This window comes from Aphelocoma coerulescens, chromosome 2, assembly GCF_041296385.1.
Source record: "Aphelocoma coerulescens isolate FSJ_1873_10779 chromosome 2, UR_Acoe_1.0, whole genome shotgun sequence".
Lineage (NCBI taxonomy): Eukaryota > Metazoa > Chordata > Aves > Passeriformes > Corvidae > Aphelocoma > Aphelocoma coerulescens.
The window spans coordinates 56,479,379-56,494,079 of NC_091015.1; the positions used below are offsets into that span (position 1 = coordinate 56,479,379).

The 14,701-nt window shown below is 43.5% G+C and overlaps 1 protein-coding gene across 1 annotated transcript in view; it reads right to left on the reverse strand.

The window, feature by feature from the left end:
- Nucleotides 1-14,701, reverse strand: part of AOAH (acyloxyacyl hydrolase) — a 74,072-nt gene that overhangs the window by 36,455 nt on the left and 22,916 nt on the right. Inside the window, exons 6-12 of the mRNA XM_069007619.1 lie at nucleotides 9,802-9,861; nucleotides 4,363-4,433; nucleotides 3,023-3,083; nucleotides 2,452-2,522; nucleotides 1,903-1,951; nucleotides 1,512-1,560; nucleotides 305-399 (exon numbers count right to left, since the gene is read on the reverse strand). Of these exons, the coding sequence (XP_068863720.1) occupies nucleotides 305-399; nucleotides 1,512-1,560; nucleotides 1,903-1,951; nucleotides 2,452-2,522; nucleotides 3,023-3,083; nucleotides 4,363-4,433; nucleotides 9,802-9,861 (456 nt within the window). The remainder of the gene's footprint in view (nucleotides 1-304; nucleotides 400-1,511; nucleotides 1,561-1,902; nucleotides 1,952-2,451; nucleotides 2,523-3,022; nucleotides 3,084-4,362; nucleotides 4,434-9,801; nucleotides 9,862-14,701) is intronic.

Below are 14,701 nucleotides of genomic sequence, written 5' to 3' on the forward strand. Positions count from 1 at the left end.
CTGCAGGCACGTGCACAGAAAGCCAGATGTCCTGGTTTGTGTCTCTGGCACAGCACTGGGACACTGCAGCCAAACTCTTCCCTGACCCAATTGCACAGATGTCGGAGGAGCGGCAGTAGCACGGGGCTGTACTTTTTTATCTTCGTAGGAGCAGGTGCAGGAGGGGACTGATACATGTGAGACCATAACTACAAATTCCAGTGCAATGAAGCATTTTGCACTTGTTTCCCCTTGGCAACCTGCATCACAGCAGAGAAAGCAAATGGCAATCAGTGGTTTTGGCAACCTGAACGTGATTCCTCACCGCTGACATCTGCGTGACGGTCATCCACTCGGGAGGGATGTGGAAGTGAGCGCCGGCCGAGTCTCCCAAGAGCACAACCCCTTTTGAGTCTGCACCTGATGGATGCATTTTGTTAGTCACATGGGCAGAAAGAGCAAACTGAAACCGAGCTTGGAGAGCACCTAAAGAGGAACAGCAGTGGCAGCTGATGGAGTCACAGGGTGACTGACTACACCTCGCTTCACCTGGCTTTAATGTTCAGACACTGCAATAGGATTTTCTGCAGCAAAAACCATTTATCAGGCGTTTGCCAACAACCCTAGAGAAACAACTGGGGACTGGGCAAGAAAACCAGGGGGAGGTCTTGCTAATGGGAAAAGAATCCTGGTTGTATTCCAATGGTGTGTTATTTCAGCAGAGGTTCTGCTGTGCAGACAGTGTTTATTTTTACTATCCATAGATTATGCATTAAAAAGTACTTAAACATTCAGGGAAATCGGATTACTCAGAAAATTGCACAAAGCTTCTTATAACAGAACTGGGTGGTTGATGTGCTACTCATATGAGTATTTCTGCTAGAACAATCTGTCTGGTTTATAATTAATGTCGCTTAACATTTGTAGATTGCCTTTCATCTAAAAATGTTGAGGAGCCTTGCCAGGCAATGGTTCATCCCCAGGATACTGATTTCAGTGTAAGGTGAGGTGAGTGGCAGCTGCAGTCATGGCTGCTTTGTGAGGTTTTTATTTGTGCAATGTGGACACACAGGAAGCCACCCACATCGTGGTCAAGGAGATCAACTGATGCCATCACTTCACCCCTTTAAGGCCTTCTCTGGAAAAAACATATGTTTTTATGGCAGGAGGTAAAACTGGACAAATGCAGATGTTAAACTGCTTCCCTAAAACCCAAGGCCACTCCTCTGGGTTAGTCTTCAAGCACCAGAGAAAATGCAGAGGTGACATCTCTGTTTGCTGCTGTCCCTGATCTATGTATTCAGCTTCATTACCGAGCTGACTTCTAGCAGGAAATTACCAGCAGCCTGTGTTTTTCAAGCTTCATCTTTGCCCATCCTGAAGATTAAAAAAATCCAATAATGTTGCCTTTCTCATGACGTTGTAAAGCCTGTTGTCTTTTCCTTGCCTTGTGAATGACTGTGCAAATGTTGAAATATTTGTAAAATTAATACATAAGACACATGGTTTTTGTATTGACTCTAATGATTTACCTTTGCAGAATTTCTCCTCATAGGGAATTCCATCTTTCGGATCCACACCCTGTTGGAGAAGAGAAGGGGCAGATAAGAACATCTATCTAGCACCTGAAGAATGGCAGTGAAAAACAGAGGCTGAGAATTTAGTTATTCTTGAATGCTTGCCTGCAGGAGGCACTGCATCATAATAATGATGCTTTCCATCACATTATTTTAGTAAGTATATTTACATTTAAATTAATCATATAAGCTATAATTTAAACAACCATAAGCATTAATAAACAAACTGTTAATATCAGCTAATAAAACCAGAATAAATAAAAAAGAAACATTTGTAGACTAAATCAAAGACTAGAGAGGACAAAAGAGAAGCAGAAATCAGGAAGGTGCAACTTCATTTACTTACCCATATGCCATTGCAGTTAGAGTCACTTTTTGCATCCCAATTATCAGGACTAAAACAGAGACACAAAAGGATAAACAGTGTCACCAAACAAGTCAGGAAATCAGAGCCCTAGTGCCATTTTTCACTAAGAATAAAAAGGAATTAGAAATTCCTTTCTGCATGGAAGGGTGGGGTTTTTCCCCCTTTGGATCTAGGAGAGGCAATTTTTCCTAGCAAAATGCAAATGCAAAATGCAATATTAATTTAAAGGTAATACTGGAAGTTGCTGAATGAAACTCATCCTTTTAGTCAGTGGCATGGTTTCCCTCTCCACCTCTGGTCTGTCTGACCAATTTTAGCTGCAGATGCTTCAGAGAAAGAAATGTGTGCACCACCCCTGCAAATGAGCCCCATCCCTGCTCTTGGTCATCCCCTCTTGTCTCCCTCACAGTGAAATCAAGCAACAAGCAGTGATGTGCTGTCTAAGAGTATGGTCAAAACAAAATCTGGAGCTCATTCTTCTCAAAGCCACAATTATTAGGAAGCCTTTAAAAGAATTAAAATCCTTACCGCCTGCCAGGGTACACGGTGGTGTTTTTGTCATCACAGTCTCTGCCTCGCCAGTGATAGCCCCTCAGTGTCTAAAGGCCAGGAGAAACACGCAGACAGAACAGTCATTCTTACTCTTGCACTTTTAATTTAAAATATCTAAAATGAGAATCTAACTCAAGGTGTAGGAATAAAACCCAGTAAACAGGTTGTATTCCAGAGTCCCTTTGCTAAGCTTTAGTAAGTGACACCTAGCATGCTTTGGTGCAGAAATAAGACAAGTTTTTAATTTTTTTTTAATATGACTTTACTTCAGCTCTTATTAATTCAGTAAACAAACCACTCAGCAGCAGAGCAATTTGCTTCTGCAGGGAGCACAGCTTTATGTGAGCATCTCCCCAGGTGGCACACATGAATGATTGCTTTTTCATCCAGGAAGAAACCTGACATTTTATGACAAAAACCCCTCCATTCACTTTATTCCTATACCTATTTTCACATGAATGGATAAGGCTTTGCAGAAAGTAGGAGGAATCCCAGAGACATCCTCATTATCAAGGGATTACTGTACCAAAGGAAAGGCTTTGCTTACCGGGAAAGTACTAAATTTATCTCCATCAAAATCTTCAAAAGGCAGTTTATTTCTTAGAACGCTGTAAAAAGCAAAAACAAAAACCATAGTGTTAGATATGGAAGGGAATCTATTCAAAAAGTAAAAACCACAGTGCAGTGTACAGAATAGGTCATAACTGGCATGATATTCACTGCTCCATATTCAGTTGTGGCTCTGTGCTTGCACTTCAGCAAAGTGATCCTGCCAAAAAGAGCAAATCCTGTATTTCAATAGCTGCTGATTGAGCTTGGGAGGTGAGGCTGATGGACTCCTGTATGGCTTCAGTGTCAAACCTGCAGTCTCTAAACCAAACTACACTTCAAATCTGTGGCAAAAGTTATTTTTGTATATATATACTTTTTTTTTTTTTTTTTGGTAGCTACAGAAAGAGGAAAGTAAAAAAGCAAAGACAGTGAGAGACAGAGTGCATGAGGGAGAGATCAGAAGAGATGAGTTGAATACATGCAATCCAACATATGACATACAATTTTATTCCCACTTCCACTGTCTGAACTCGCAGGGCTCAAACTCAGCTTATGTGTCCTGACTAACATTTCAAAAGATACTTGCAAGATTTTCCATATTGATCAACCCATTCCCAATAAATTCCTGATACTTGCAGTTTCAATTAAATGAGCAGAAATAGGTGAGCAAGTTAGTCTTGGCAGCTGAATCAGTCAAATATACAGCTGATAATCCTGATTTATTCCTAGACTTGCTTGAGTATTCCTCCAAGTCATTGGAGTCCATTGATAAATACACATTACAAGTAACACCCCAGCTCATGGCCTTGGCCTTTCTCAGAAACTGACTCAAAGTCAGCACTGTCCTGAGAGGTTTTTCCTGGACGTCATCTGCCTGATTTTCTGAAACATCTCGGGACTGTTCTGTGCTTCACAACTGATACTAAATTCAGGTTCCTCACAAGAGTTATGCAGGTGCTGGTGGCCTTCCTGCACTGAGCCATGGGCACTGCAACTGGGTGAACAAATGAAATGGAGAAGTTTCTTGGGCTCAGAAAATCTCAGGAGAAAGGTGGCTTCCTCTTGGGGATGTCACATCTGTGAGTGTCACCTATTTGACCTCTGGGATGTGCTAAAATTAAGCAAATGTTTTAAGCACTAAAGAAACCACAAGGATCTCTGTGAGGAATCTTACCTGAACTCTGTGCAAGCTCCTTCTGTACTACTTAGACAGTGGTTTTATAAAGGAACCAACATAAGTAAAGTATGGGAAGCTCTGCTGGCTAAGGATGACTTTTGAAAGAAGCAAATGTACCATGTTCTGTTTCTGGTTAAGGACTGAAAATTTATACATACTGTTGAATCTTCTCACACAGGTCAGCCAGAGGAGGAAAGGCACATACACTTGAGAACCCCATGAAGATTTTCTGGAGAGGAAGAAAAATAAAAATGGATGCATTAGTTCACAGAGGTAGTGTAGCTTGGGATATTCAGTGTCAGTGAATCACAGAGCTAAACCATGTATTTTCTGCCTAGAAACATAAAAAAACTCCAGTGATGACAACAAGGATGCTACATGCATCCTTGGATTTAGACCTGACACAGCAGTCAAGGATTAAGGCTGAGCATTTTACAAACCAATTTTTCTTGTTTAAAAAGACCTGTAAAACTCAAAAAGGAAGGAAAACGTGAGAGCTGTCTTCTCTCATGCAAACAATTTTTTTTTCATTCTTTGTAAAAATTACTGTTCTCATGTTTGATAGGCATGGTGGCATCTGACACAGTGCAAAACTAGTGAAAGCCACACACTGTGAGCCATGAGTCTGGTTTCTACATGCCAAATGTCAGGAACAACTCCAAGAAGAGAAGAAATGGGAGGATCCAGACTGTGCATAGAATTCCTTTGATTTTATTAAATGAGATTTTTACCTGGAAATCTAGATTTTATCTTGGCCAAACCTGTAAGATGTAAAAGACAGCTGCTGCTAGAAAATCTCTCTCAACATTAGTAGCCCATAGTCATGGGCCAATCCAGTTGACGTTCCAGGCAGCCAGGAAGCTTCAGCAGCTGGGAGAGACCTTCCTAATGAATTGTGTTGCATTGGCAATTAATCCCACAAACACGCTGCTCATGTGGCTTCACTGTAGGTTCAGTTGGTCTTGAAACACTGAGGGTGCTCAAGTGGTCTCTCACTGCAGAGGGCTAACTAGTGCACAGCCTCATTGGCTGTATTCACTGAGGCTACACTTAGCATGTAAATATGGAGGAGAGGAGCAGATGGGCACACTCGTAACTTTATGCAAAGAAGGGTAACTGTTTATGCAGACACAGCACTTAAGAGCTCTGTCCTTGGACCAACTGCCTTGTGTTACACACTTTATATACACAGAAAAAAAAGAGTAAGGTAGTCCTCAACCTAATGATATTACAACCCATGCCCAACGGGAAACAGAAGGTAAAGTTTGGGTACAGCTCAGGAGAGGCCAATGGAAGGTTATTACACACCACGTGGGTTCATAACCCCAGTGTATAAAGCTCTGAGTGACAAAGGAGAACTTTGAGGCAGCACAGCAAGGCAGTGAGGCCAAGGAGCATAGGGCATTGCCTTGCAGCTCCAGGGAAGGTGTTTGCTTGGACAGGTATCAAGGGGAGATGGAGATAAGGGTCTCACGCTGCCCAGAGCAGGAGGTCAGGCACAGCAATATGCCACAGCCAGGATCTCAGTGTGGAGAGGAGGACTGGGGTAGTGGAGAGGGGACAGAACCCATAGTACAAAGATTGTAGCCAACGTTTGTGCTGGTGGCTGAAGTGACCAAGCAGCAAGATGAAGATGAAAAGGAGTGGTACCCTTTTCAGCCATCACTGAAAGAGAGGAGGAGAGATCTGCAGTGGAGGTAGAGCTGTAACAGTGCACTTTCTAAAGGATGCAGAAGTGAAATCAAGGAGAAAAGGAAAAGGAACATCAGGGAGACAAGAAATCTGAAAAAAAGCCACCAATTAACTTTCTTCAGCTCTGTCCAACACACTCAAATGGCAAAGCTTTAGCCACACTGGCTTGGAGGGAGAGGAGGTACTGGTGAAATGAAAGGAGAAACCAGAACACAACCACAGAAGTGCAGAGAAATAGCCAAAAGCAGCTGGGGAGTGGGGCCTTTCCTTAAGGCTGAAAGGCCAACTTGGTCCCACTGCTGCAGCTCCAATTGCCCTGTGCTCTTCCCCATCCCTCTGCACCTCTGTGTTCAAGCTGTTGGCTGCCTTGGGGCTGTGTCCTGCAGCATGGCTGGGACACAGGCCTCCTTTTTGCTCTGTGTGCATGGTCAGGTGGGAAGAGAGTGTGAGAGGTGCACAAACAGGATGCCAGCTTTTCTCAAAGATATTTACAAACCTATTTACACTTCCTGGAAAGAGGAAAGAAATCACTTCCCTCCCCAGCCCCCCCCATCCTGTAGGACTAATCCTGCCAACAGAAGCACCAGAGGCTCTTTAAGCCTTCCACCCAGGCTAAGATTTGCAGGGTCTTCATCTGAGCTGTCAGCTTTTCACTTCAGCCTAAGTCACAGTATGCAAAGCCTCTGAAGTTAAGGCACCTGGAGCCAAAACCACATCAGAAAGACAAACTACAGGGCTTGCAAAAAATAAATACATAAATAAAACCTCCTTTTATTCTGCTCACAGACCGCGCTAAAAGTTTACCCTCTGCTGTAAGCTCAATACAATCTTTCCTGCCTTTTGCTCAGCTAGTCATTTGAGGATTTTTGCTGACTGGATCTCTGTTGGTTTCAAAGAAAGATTATTCTGCAGTCCCAAAGACTTCCTAACTTTGGTGGGAATGGTTGCATGATGATGGCCTGGCAGTGGTGTGGGTGTTGCTGAAGACCAGCTGCAGCAGCATTCCAAAGCCCAGCAGCCTCTGGCTCCCCAGCCTACGTATTCCTGCAGCAGGTGGGACAGTGGGATGTGGAGGTGCTGCTTTAGCTCTGTTTGGGGTTGTGCAGGAGAGTGGCTCATCTGCTCTTTGAGGGTGTCCTGGGCTACTCTCAAAAGGAATACAGGTATAAAAAAAGAGGGAATCTTTGTGTGAAGGCACTTTTGTGTCCTTCTCAGCAGAGGCAGTCTATGATTGCAGCATGAATTGTTGTGAAAAGATGGACTACTTGCCCCTGTATAACCTGAGTGGGTGGGCAGGAGATCAGCTTATGCCCTCCTCTGCCTGTCAATTCCCTTTGGGCTCGCTCCATGGCTTCTCACTTGTCCCACTGCCAGGCTGTGACTTGCAGGGACCTCATAGACACGAAAGGATTGTCCAAATGATGCCTGTTCTCATTAAATGTTACAGCCAGAACTCTAATCACAATTCTTTCATTGCTATTGCCCCTTAGTATCTTCTCCACCCACAAGAAAAGTTAATGCTAGAGGTGCTCACAGAGATTGATAACACTAATATCCTATTAATTGCCTGTTAACATTCCCTAATGACATTTTTGTAATTATTTTAATTGGTGTTGCTAAAAAGAATAACAATGAGCCCCTAATGCTTGTTGGTGTTTGGTTTAAGCCAGTGCCTTACAGATGGCTCAGTCCTTTTAATGAATGGAGACTTTTCTTAGAATTTTTTGGAGTTGTAGTCACTTTCACCGTATCTCTATATCTGGTGAATACCTTTTCTTTTTCCCAAACTCACAATGATCCTAAGAAATTCCAAGTAAATGTGAAATCCTGGGATCCAGATGGATCTCCCATTCTCATTACAACAGCCATAATCACATTTCTTTTTTTATGCAGTCACACACAGCTGCCAAGCCAAGATGGGGACAGTTAACTTGCAAGAACTTCAGAAGGCTTTCCCCAAACATGCAATGGAGCAAAAGCAACGAAAAGAGCAGATATGGGAAGAAAGAACAGATCTAATTTGATGTTTTGGTCTAGCATGAGCCAGAGCATGAAAGAGGCCAGATGAATGTTTTTCTTTCTTCACTGACATGGAAGCAGGGATGTCCTACCACCGATGGGGTGTTTCTGGATCCTCACCCACACATTCAGCCAGGTAATCTTCTCCCCAAGCAGTTAGAGCACCTCTGCTCTCACTGACATGTATCTGCCTGTGCAGGTAACACACCATGATTTGGAGCCTTTGAGACTGGGCAGGTGATTTCCTTACTATTTCATCACACACTGCTGCTCTGGGATACATGGCTTATGCAAGTATGATTCTCACTGGGCTCCCTCCTAGAGATTCTCCTTTGTGTTTCTTACTGTGTTATTTTTCTGGATCTGAAAATAACTTCAGTCTGGGTGAAGGGGAAATTGCAAGCTGAAGTAATGCCTCTAGAAATGTTGCTATTTTCAACTTTCCAGGTTGAAAATGTTTCAGCCAGGGTCATTACAGGAAGCACACTAGGAATAATTGCAGGAGAGGCCTGAGCAAGCATATGATATGTGTTTTAATTTGAGCTGACCTCACGTTGTGCAGGAATATAAAATAATAAAAAATACACTGAAATGCCACTGTGACCTTTCTGCTTCCAGTCTGCTTGTCTTTCCTGCTGGTAAATGGGCAGCTAGGAGCAGGAAGGGGCCAAGGGCCAATGGAGATTGAGAGAGCTATTGGGGCATTTAGCAGCTTTGAGGACACGAGAGAGCAGAGGCAAAATAGGAGAGCCTACTGCACCCAGCAAACGATGCTCACCATGGCACCCTACCCAGGAAAGCCTGCAAGGATGTGGCACCCACAAGAAACTGGGATGTGGCTGGCCATGTGTGGAACTCATGCCAAGGGTACAGTATGTGCAAGGAAGCAAAGGAATTGTGTCCCAAGGGGCAGCCTCCCCACACTGGTCCCTCTCCAGCCCCGTGCCTGCACCCCATCTCCAGCTCACAGAGAGGACCTGCTTGACTCAGAGCATCATGTTACAGGTGTTAACACGGGGACTTGCTCCTGGGAAAGAGGAATAAAAATTTCATGTAATTTGAGCAGAAATTTCAAGCCATCAGTAGCACAGCACCGAATAGGAAGGAAAATGAATATGAGATCCTGCTGGTTGCAGGGACCTGCGGGAGCTGAGGCCCATCTCTCCAGCGCTTTCTTTATTTCCCTGGCTTGGCAATCTAGCAATTGCCCAAAGGCTAATTAGGCACCTCAATTTTCCATTTTGTGAGCAGCATCATAGTAAGGATTCAGGGAGAAGCAATATCAAGAATTTCTTCACAAACAGTTAAAGCCTTTCCTCTGCATTAAGTGCCTGAAAACAACTGGGAGCAAACCCTAGGGCTGAACTGACTCACCTAAGTGAACCTAGCAGAATAAAAGCTGCCCCTCCCTTCTCTGCTACTCTTCAGAGATCCTCTACAAATCCGAAAACTTTTGGAGGCAGAAAGTTTTCAAATCCAAGTTCTCAAATTTTAGAGGGAAAGGCAGCATCTCACAAATACAGGAAAAATACGCAGAATTTGCATTCAGGCCGTTGCTTGAGTTTCAGACAGCCCCAAAACACAGTCACTCTGCTCTGAGGCAGTGGGTCAGTTCATGAGGCACCCACTTACATACAGCTACAAGGTAGCTGCATTTTTCATTATTTTTTTTAATGCTCTCACCATACTTTCATATCTTTTCTCTATTTCTCCCTCTCCTTCTTCCAGTGTCACCTGATAGAGCAGATCCTGTATCAAGTGGGAGTGAGTCAGCATTCAGTTCAATGCTGATCAGAAGGATTCACAGTCAGATAAAACAAACAAGGACTCATTCCTGATAAAATGCCAGTACAGCGTAAAACACCCTAATGCCATCGATTTCTTACCAGGTCCTTGGAAGTCTTCATAATTCTTTTTGCTTTTCTTATTGCAGTATTTAGTCCCACCTAGGAGAGCAAGAACAAAATGAAAAACAACCAAATCAGCCTCACAGTATCCTACCGACTTTTCTCCCCATTTCCTACGATTTTTTTTCTATTTTAATATCAGTCACAGCACAGACATGATGTATGAGCCCACAAACTCCTCATCAGTTACTTTTTATTGGACTAACAATCAATTATCCAGTCACCTTCTATGAAACTCCAGTTGCAAGAGTTCATTTATTTTGCTCCAGGGCATCATTTATTTCCCAAGGAAAAGTCCAGATCAGCTGAAGAGCTGAAATTCATATCCTGACTGCACAGCCTGAGCTGCAGAGGACATACTTCTCTGGTGACTCCTCCTGAAGGAAAGCTCATCCATTAGAAGGCTAAAAGAGGGTATAACTCATGTAATGTCAGTCTGACTTGCTGTGGAAGGGTACAGAGGAAATATTTGCTCTTGCATGGATAAGGGTTATACTCAGCTGAGGTTCTTCCCAGCAGGGGAACCTGGCATGCAGGGAGGTACAAAGCAGGGAATAGTTTGGAAGGAAAATCTCCTGCTTAGGATCTAGGAAGGTTAGCTTTTTATTCTGGAAATACCTGCCCTGGAGGCCAAGCTCTTGCTGACAGTGGCAAGATAGTTTTTCTGTTGGGTGCATACCAACTTGTGCTGAAGAGGCATTTTGGGATACCTCCATAATGTGGATACTTATACCTACGTAGAAAGAAAGAGTAGGAGAAGTATTCCAAGAAAAGATCTTGGAGAGGCATCATCAGGTTGGCCATCATAAGGCCACAGGTTACAAATAAGTCAGCTACTAGTGATACACAAAAAATTCCTGAAATCCCTTTGCACACAAGCTCTTTAAAGGAGCAGGGGAAATTTTGTGCAAGGGGCACCATCCACGAGTGTGAGGGACAGCCAAGGACCAGCTCTGCTGGCAGCAGGAGGACAGATGTGCCGTGTGTGCTGCAGCAAGGCTGTGGTCAAGTGCACCCTGACGGCTGCTTTGCCATGGCCAGGAACTGCCAAACACTGCCATGGCCTTGCTCTCCAGGCCTTCCTCAAGGCTCTGCCATTGCAAAAACCTCAACAAATACGTTTTTGTGGCCCGTTGAGATCCACAGCCCTGGGTGCTGCCTGCCTAAATGTTGAGGCATAGGCAACAGGCAGGGGATGTTTCTGCACTGTGCTATTAGGTCTTAAGAAATTTGTCTTGTATCACAACCCAGAAAGATCACACTGCTTCTCCTGCCACAAGGACTCTTCCCAGTCATGGAGATGAGGAGATGCCCCAGATATGCTCATGCAGTCCGAAATATTTAACAACTGTTTAACAACTCTGATGAACAGCGCTTTCAAAATTTGGCCACATTTTTCCATAAGAAAGGAAGTTCTCACAACTTCCATTTAGGGAAAAAAAAAAAGAGAAGAGACAGTCAGAGGAGTCTGGGAGGGTCAGCATAACACCAATGTGCTCCCTCCTGCTGCTCCATTTTCAATTCAGGACAATATTCTTGTATCTCAGTGATGACAATTCCCATATGTTGTGCTGCATTTATTAGGCCACTTTTGAAAACAGCCATATCTGTGAGGAGTACTTATGTGATGACCTCTGTCCTTCCCTTCAGCATGAGGAAGGCTGACAGCACTGCCTGTTTGTTCTCTTTCAGCAGGAATAAATACTTATGTTCTGTAGGCTTTGAGAATTGGCAAAAAAACCCCAACCCTAAAATAAAAAAGGATATAAAAATCAATTATTTTTGAAAAGGGTTCAAATGGGAAAAAAAAAAAATCCAGAGTATCACAAACATGTCAGCACCTGGTTTCTGCTCAAAGTTGTTAGTGGGGACAAACTGTTCTGTCTGAAAATGACCTGCTATCAGTCCCTCCTCCAGCCCAGCCTAAGGACGCTACTGCTGGCCTAACATCATCTGGGTCTGAGGGCTCTGAGGTAAAGTCAGCACAAATTTATATATATTTATCTGGATAGAGCTACAGGAACTCAGCAAGGGAGAAAACAGGTATGCTTCAGCAAGTGCTATTATTACAGCATTTGGAAAAAAATGAAGTCCCTCGTGTGATGGCACCTTACTGAACAGCAGCATGCCAGCTTAGAATATTAAAGCAGATTTAATTTTTATTTAAAGTAATCACTGCCAACATTTTTGTGCTGGGGATAAAACTTAGCATGTCATTATAATTGATTTAGGAAGTGATCAAAGCAAATTAATTAACCGTGATATCCAAGGGTCAAAATTTTATGGTGAACAACACAAAGGGATATGGATGAATAAGCATGAGCAGCAAGCAACACAGACTTCTAAGTTGCTGGGATTTAGTATATGTGCCACATTAATATACGTAGTTAATATATGTTTAATTCATGGTGTCTATAATCTTCTAAAAATCAGGGTATGTGACAAATAGATGAGAGAAGCTAGCAATGAGCCAAGACATTGTTTTCTAGTTTCTTCCCCCTGGGCATCTGCTGTCCCCAAAACCAATCATGCATCTTACATTTGCCATAGCTGTGTCGTACAATACCAGCTGCTGTCATTTCTGCAATAAAATTACTTGACAGGCAGATGTGAAAAATGGCTTGAAATTGAGTATAATAGAAGGAAAATTCCCAGAGAGGTAGGACTTATCAATCCTTTTCTGCTGGGCAGGGTAGGAGAGACCTTTCTTGCTCACAGCAGCAGCACATGAGAAATGCAGCAGCCTATGAGAAACAGCTACAGGAATATTGCACTTGGAAAGCAGAAAAAAAGGGAGGAAAGGCTGGACTGGCCTTGCATGTAGAAAATCTTCTCTCTGAAGCACTACAGTTACACCTTCTCTCACTTCACAACTTACTTCAGCCAAGACTCCAGGCTGGGCTGCGAAAGACTGGCAGATGAAACATCCACGGGGAAGAAAACACTCCTGGTTTCACGGGTCACCTGTAATCCCTGGCTGACACCAGCATGTCAAGCCTGCCACCGAAGGCCATACTGCCCATACAACCTCTCCTGCTGCATCTTGGCTAGCAAGGAGCCTCCTCTCTTTCCCACAGCATGAGAACACCACCAAGGAGGGTTCAGCATCTGATGGATGAGTTCCTGGGGAGCAGCCAGCACCATCCACCCCAACTGGAGCAGCCCTGCCGCCCTGTGTGCGCAAGATATCCAACCATGGATGGGGCTGAGGGTGGGGCATCACTGGTTTTTCATTCACTGCTTTCTTTCAGTGTTCTCCACAGAGACCATGCATTCCCAGTAATGATTTATTTTTTGGCAAACAGATGTATTTCTCATTGTAAACAAATGCACAAACCAACTCTAATTCTCTCTCATTTATCATCCTTGTTAGCCAGCTTTTTCCCAGGAGACCAGATATTTACAAAACATTCCAAGTTTCCCTTCTAACTCATTGTCATCCTTTAACCAAGAATACCAAGATAGCAAAATTCTGCAAAGCTTGTTTAATAGTACAGATAAAAGTGGGATTTGTTCATGAGCAACACTTCCTGGTCCTCACAGTTGTGTCTGCCACCCTCCCACACCAAATATCTCTCTGCCCGTGGGTCACCCAAGACTTGTTTTCAAGGGTCCTTCTGCCTGAGACAGCTTCTACATTGGCATGGCACAGCTGCACACACAACCCTGCAAACCCTGTGCCACCCTATTTCCCTTGGATTTATGTGGTGGAATGTTGGGGTTGTGTGATTTGACTTTTTGGGGTTGTTTGGGTTTTCGATTTAGGTAGGGTTTATTTTATTTTATTTTCTGCCAGTGAAGTGGAGCAGAGGAAATGCAGAGAAACAAGTAAAAGAGGAGGAACTAGTGCTCAAACTGTGCCTTCTGCTATTACCTGTCTATAAGTAGTTTCTTCAGGGCTTTGTTCTGGCTGCAGCAGAAAAAACTGACACTTCAGTAGATTTTAGGGGTTTCCAAAAACAAAGGCTAAAAGGAGGGCATCTTGCTCCACAGGACCTAGTCTGCCTCCCAGATGCTTGTTTCACAGCTTGTGGTCTCAAAAGAAGGAAACAGGTCCCAGTCACAAGGTCTACCTTTGACTGGAAACCTGCTCTTAATCAGGAATGCAGAAGTACCCCCACCCTGGAGTTTGGTTCTGTCTCACCTCCCAGAAAGAAGCTCACATTTTTACAGAGAAAGACAAATGAGAGAAAACAGCAGGAGTATTTTTATTTTACTAAACCCCAAAAGATTACTTTTTTCCACCCAGAATTGGTTGGCTCCTACTTTGTCAAACTGCATGCTGGCCACAGTAATGTCCATGAAGGATGTGGCTTCTGCTTTCTACAAAGTCAGTGAAAAGACCTGATTGAGAGTACATGAATGAGCAAGAATGCCTGTGGCAGTGATACTTATTTTGGCAAGATAAAATGACAAGAACATAAATATGTATATTATTACTGATGTAAAATGGCTTCCACGAAAATCCTATTGATGGAGATTAAGCCAAAATGTACAGCCAAAAGGTTTCTGATAATCTGGAGCAGAAAAGTGATGGGAAGCAGAATAGGCACCCTGAAAGGCATGAAGAAGGAGTACAAACTGCTTCCAACACAGACTGTTTTAGTCATTGCTAGAGCATGACCACAGTGCTGAAGTTGAGCCATTATTCTAGCCCCAAAAAAATCAATTAAAGTATTGCCATTTAACCAAACAGGCCAGCTGGCTTAAAACAATCTAGAGACAAGCTGATATTAATCTCCTGAAAATCTATTTGTTCCCAGGGCCAGAAAGGAAACTTGGTAGGCAGTGCCTAAAACCCGTCACCCTATTTCAGCCCTTTTCACTCACTAGAGGAACATCCCTGCATTACACGACCTAGTGCAGAAAGTCCTCCAAT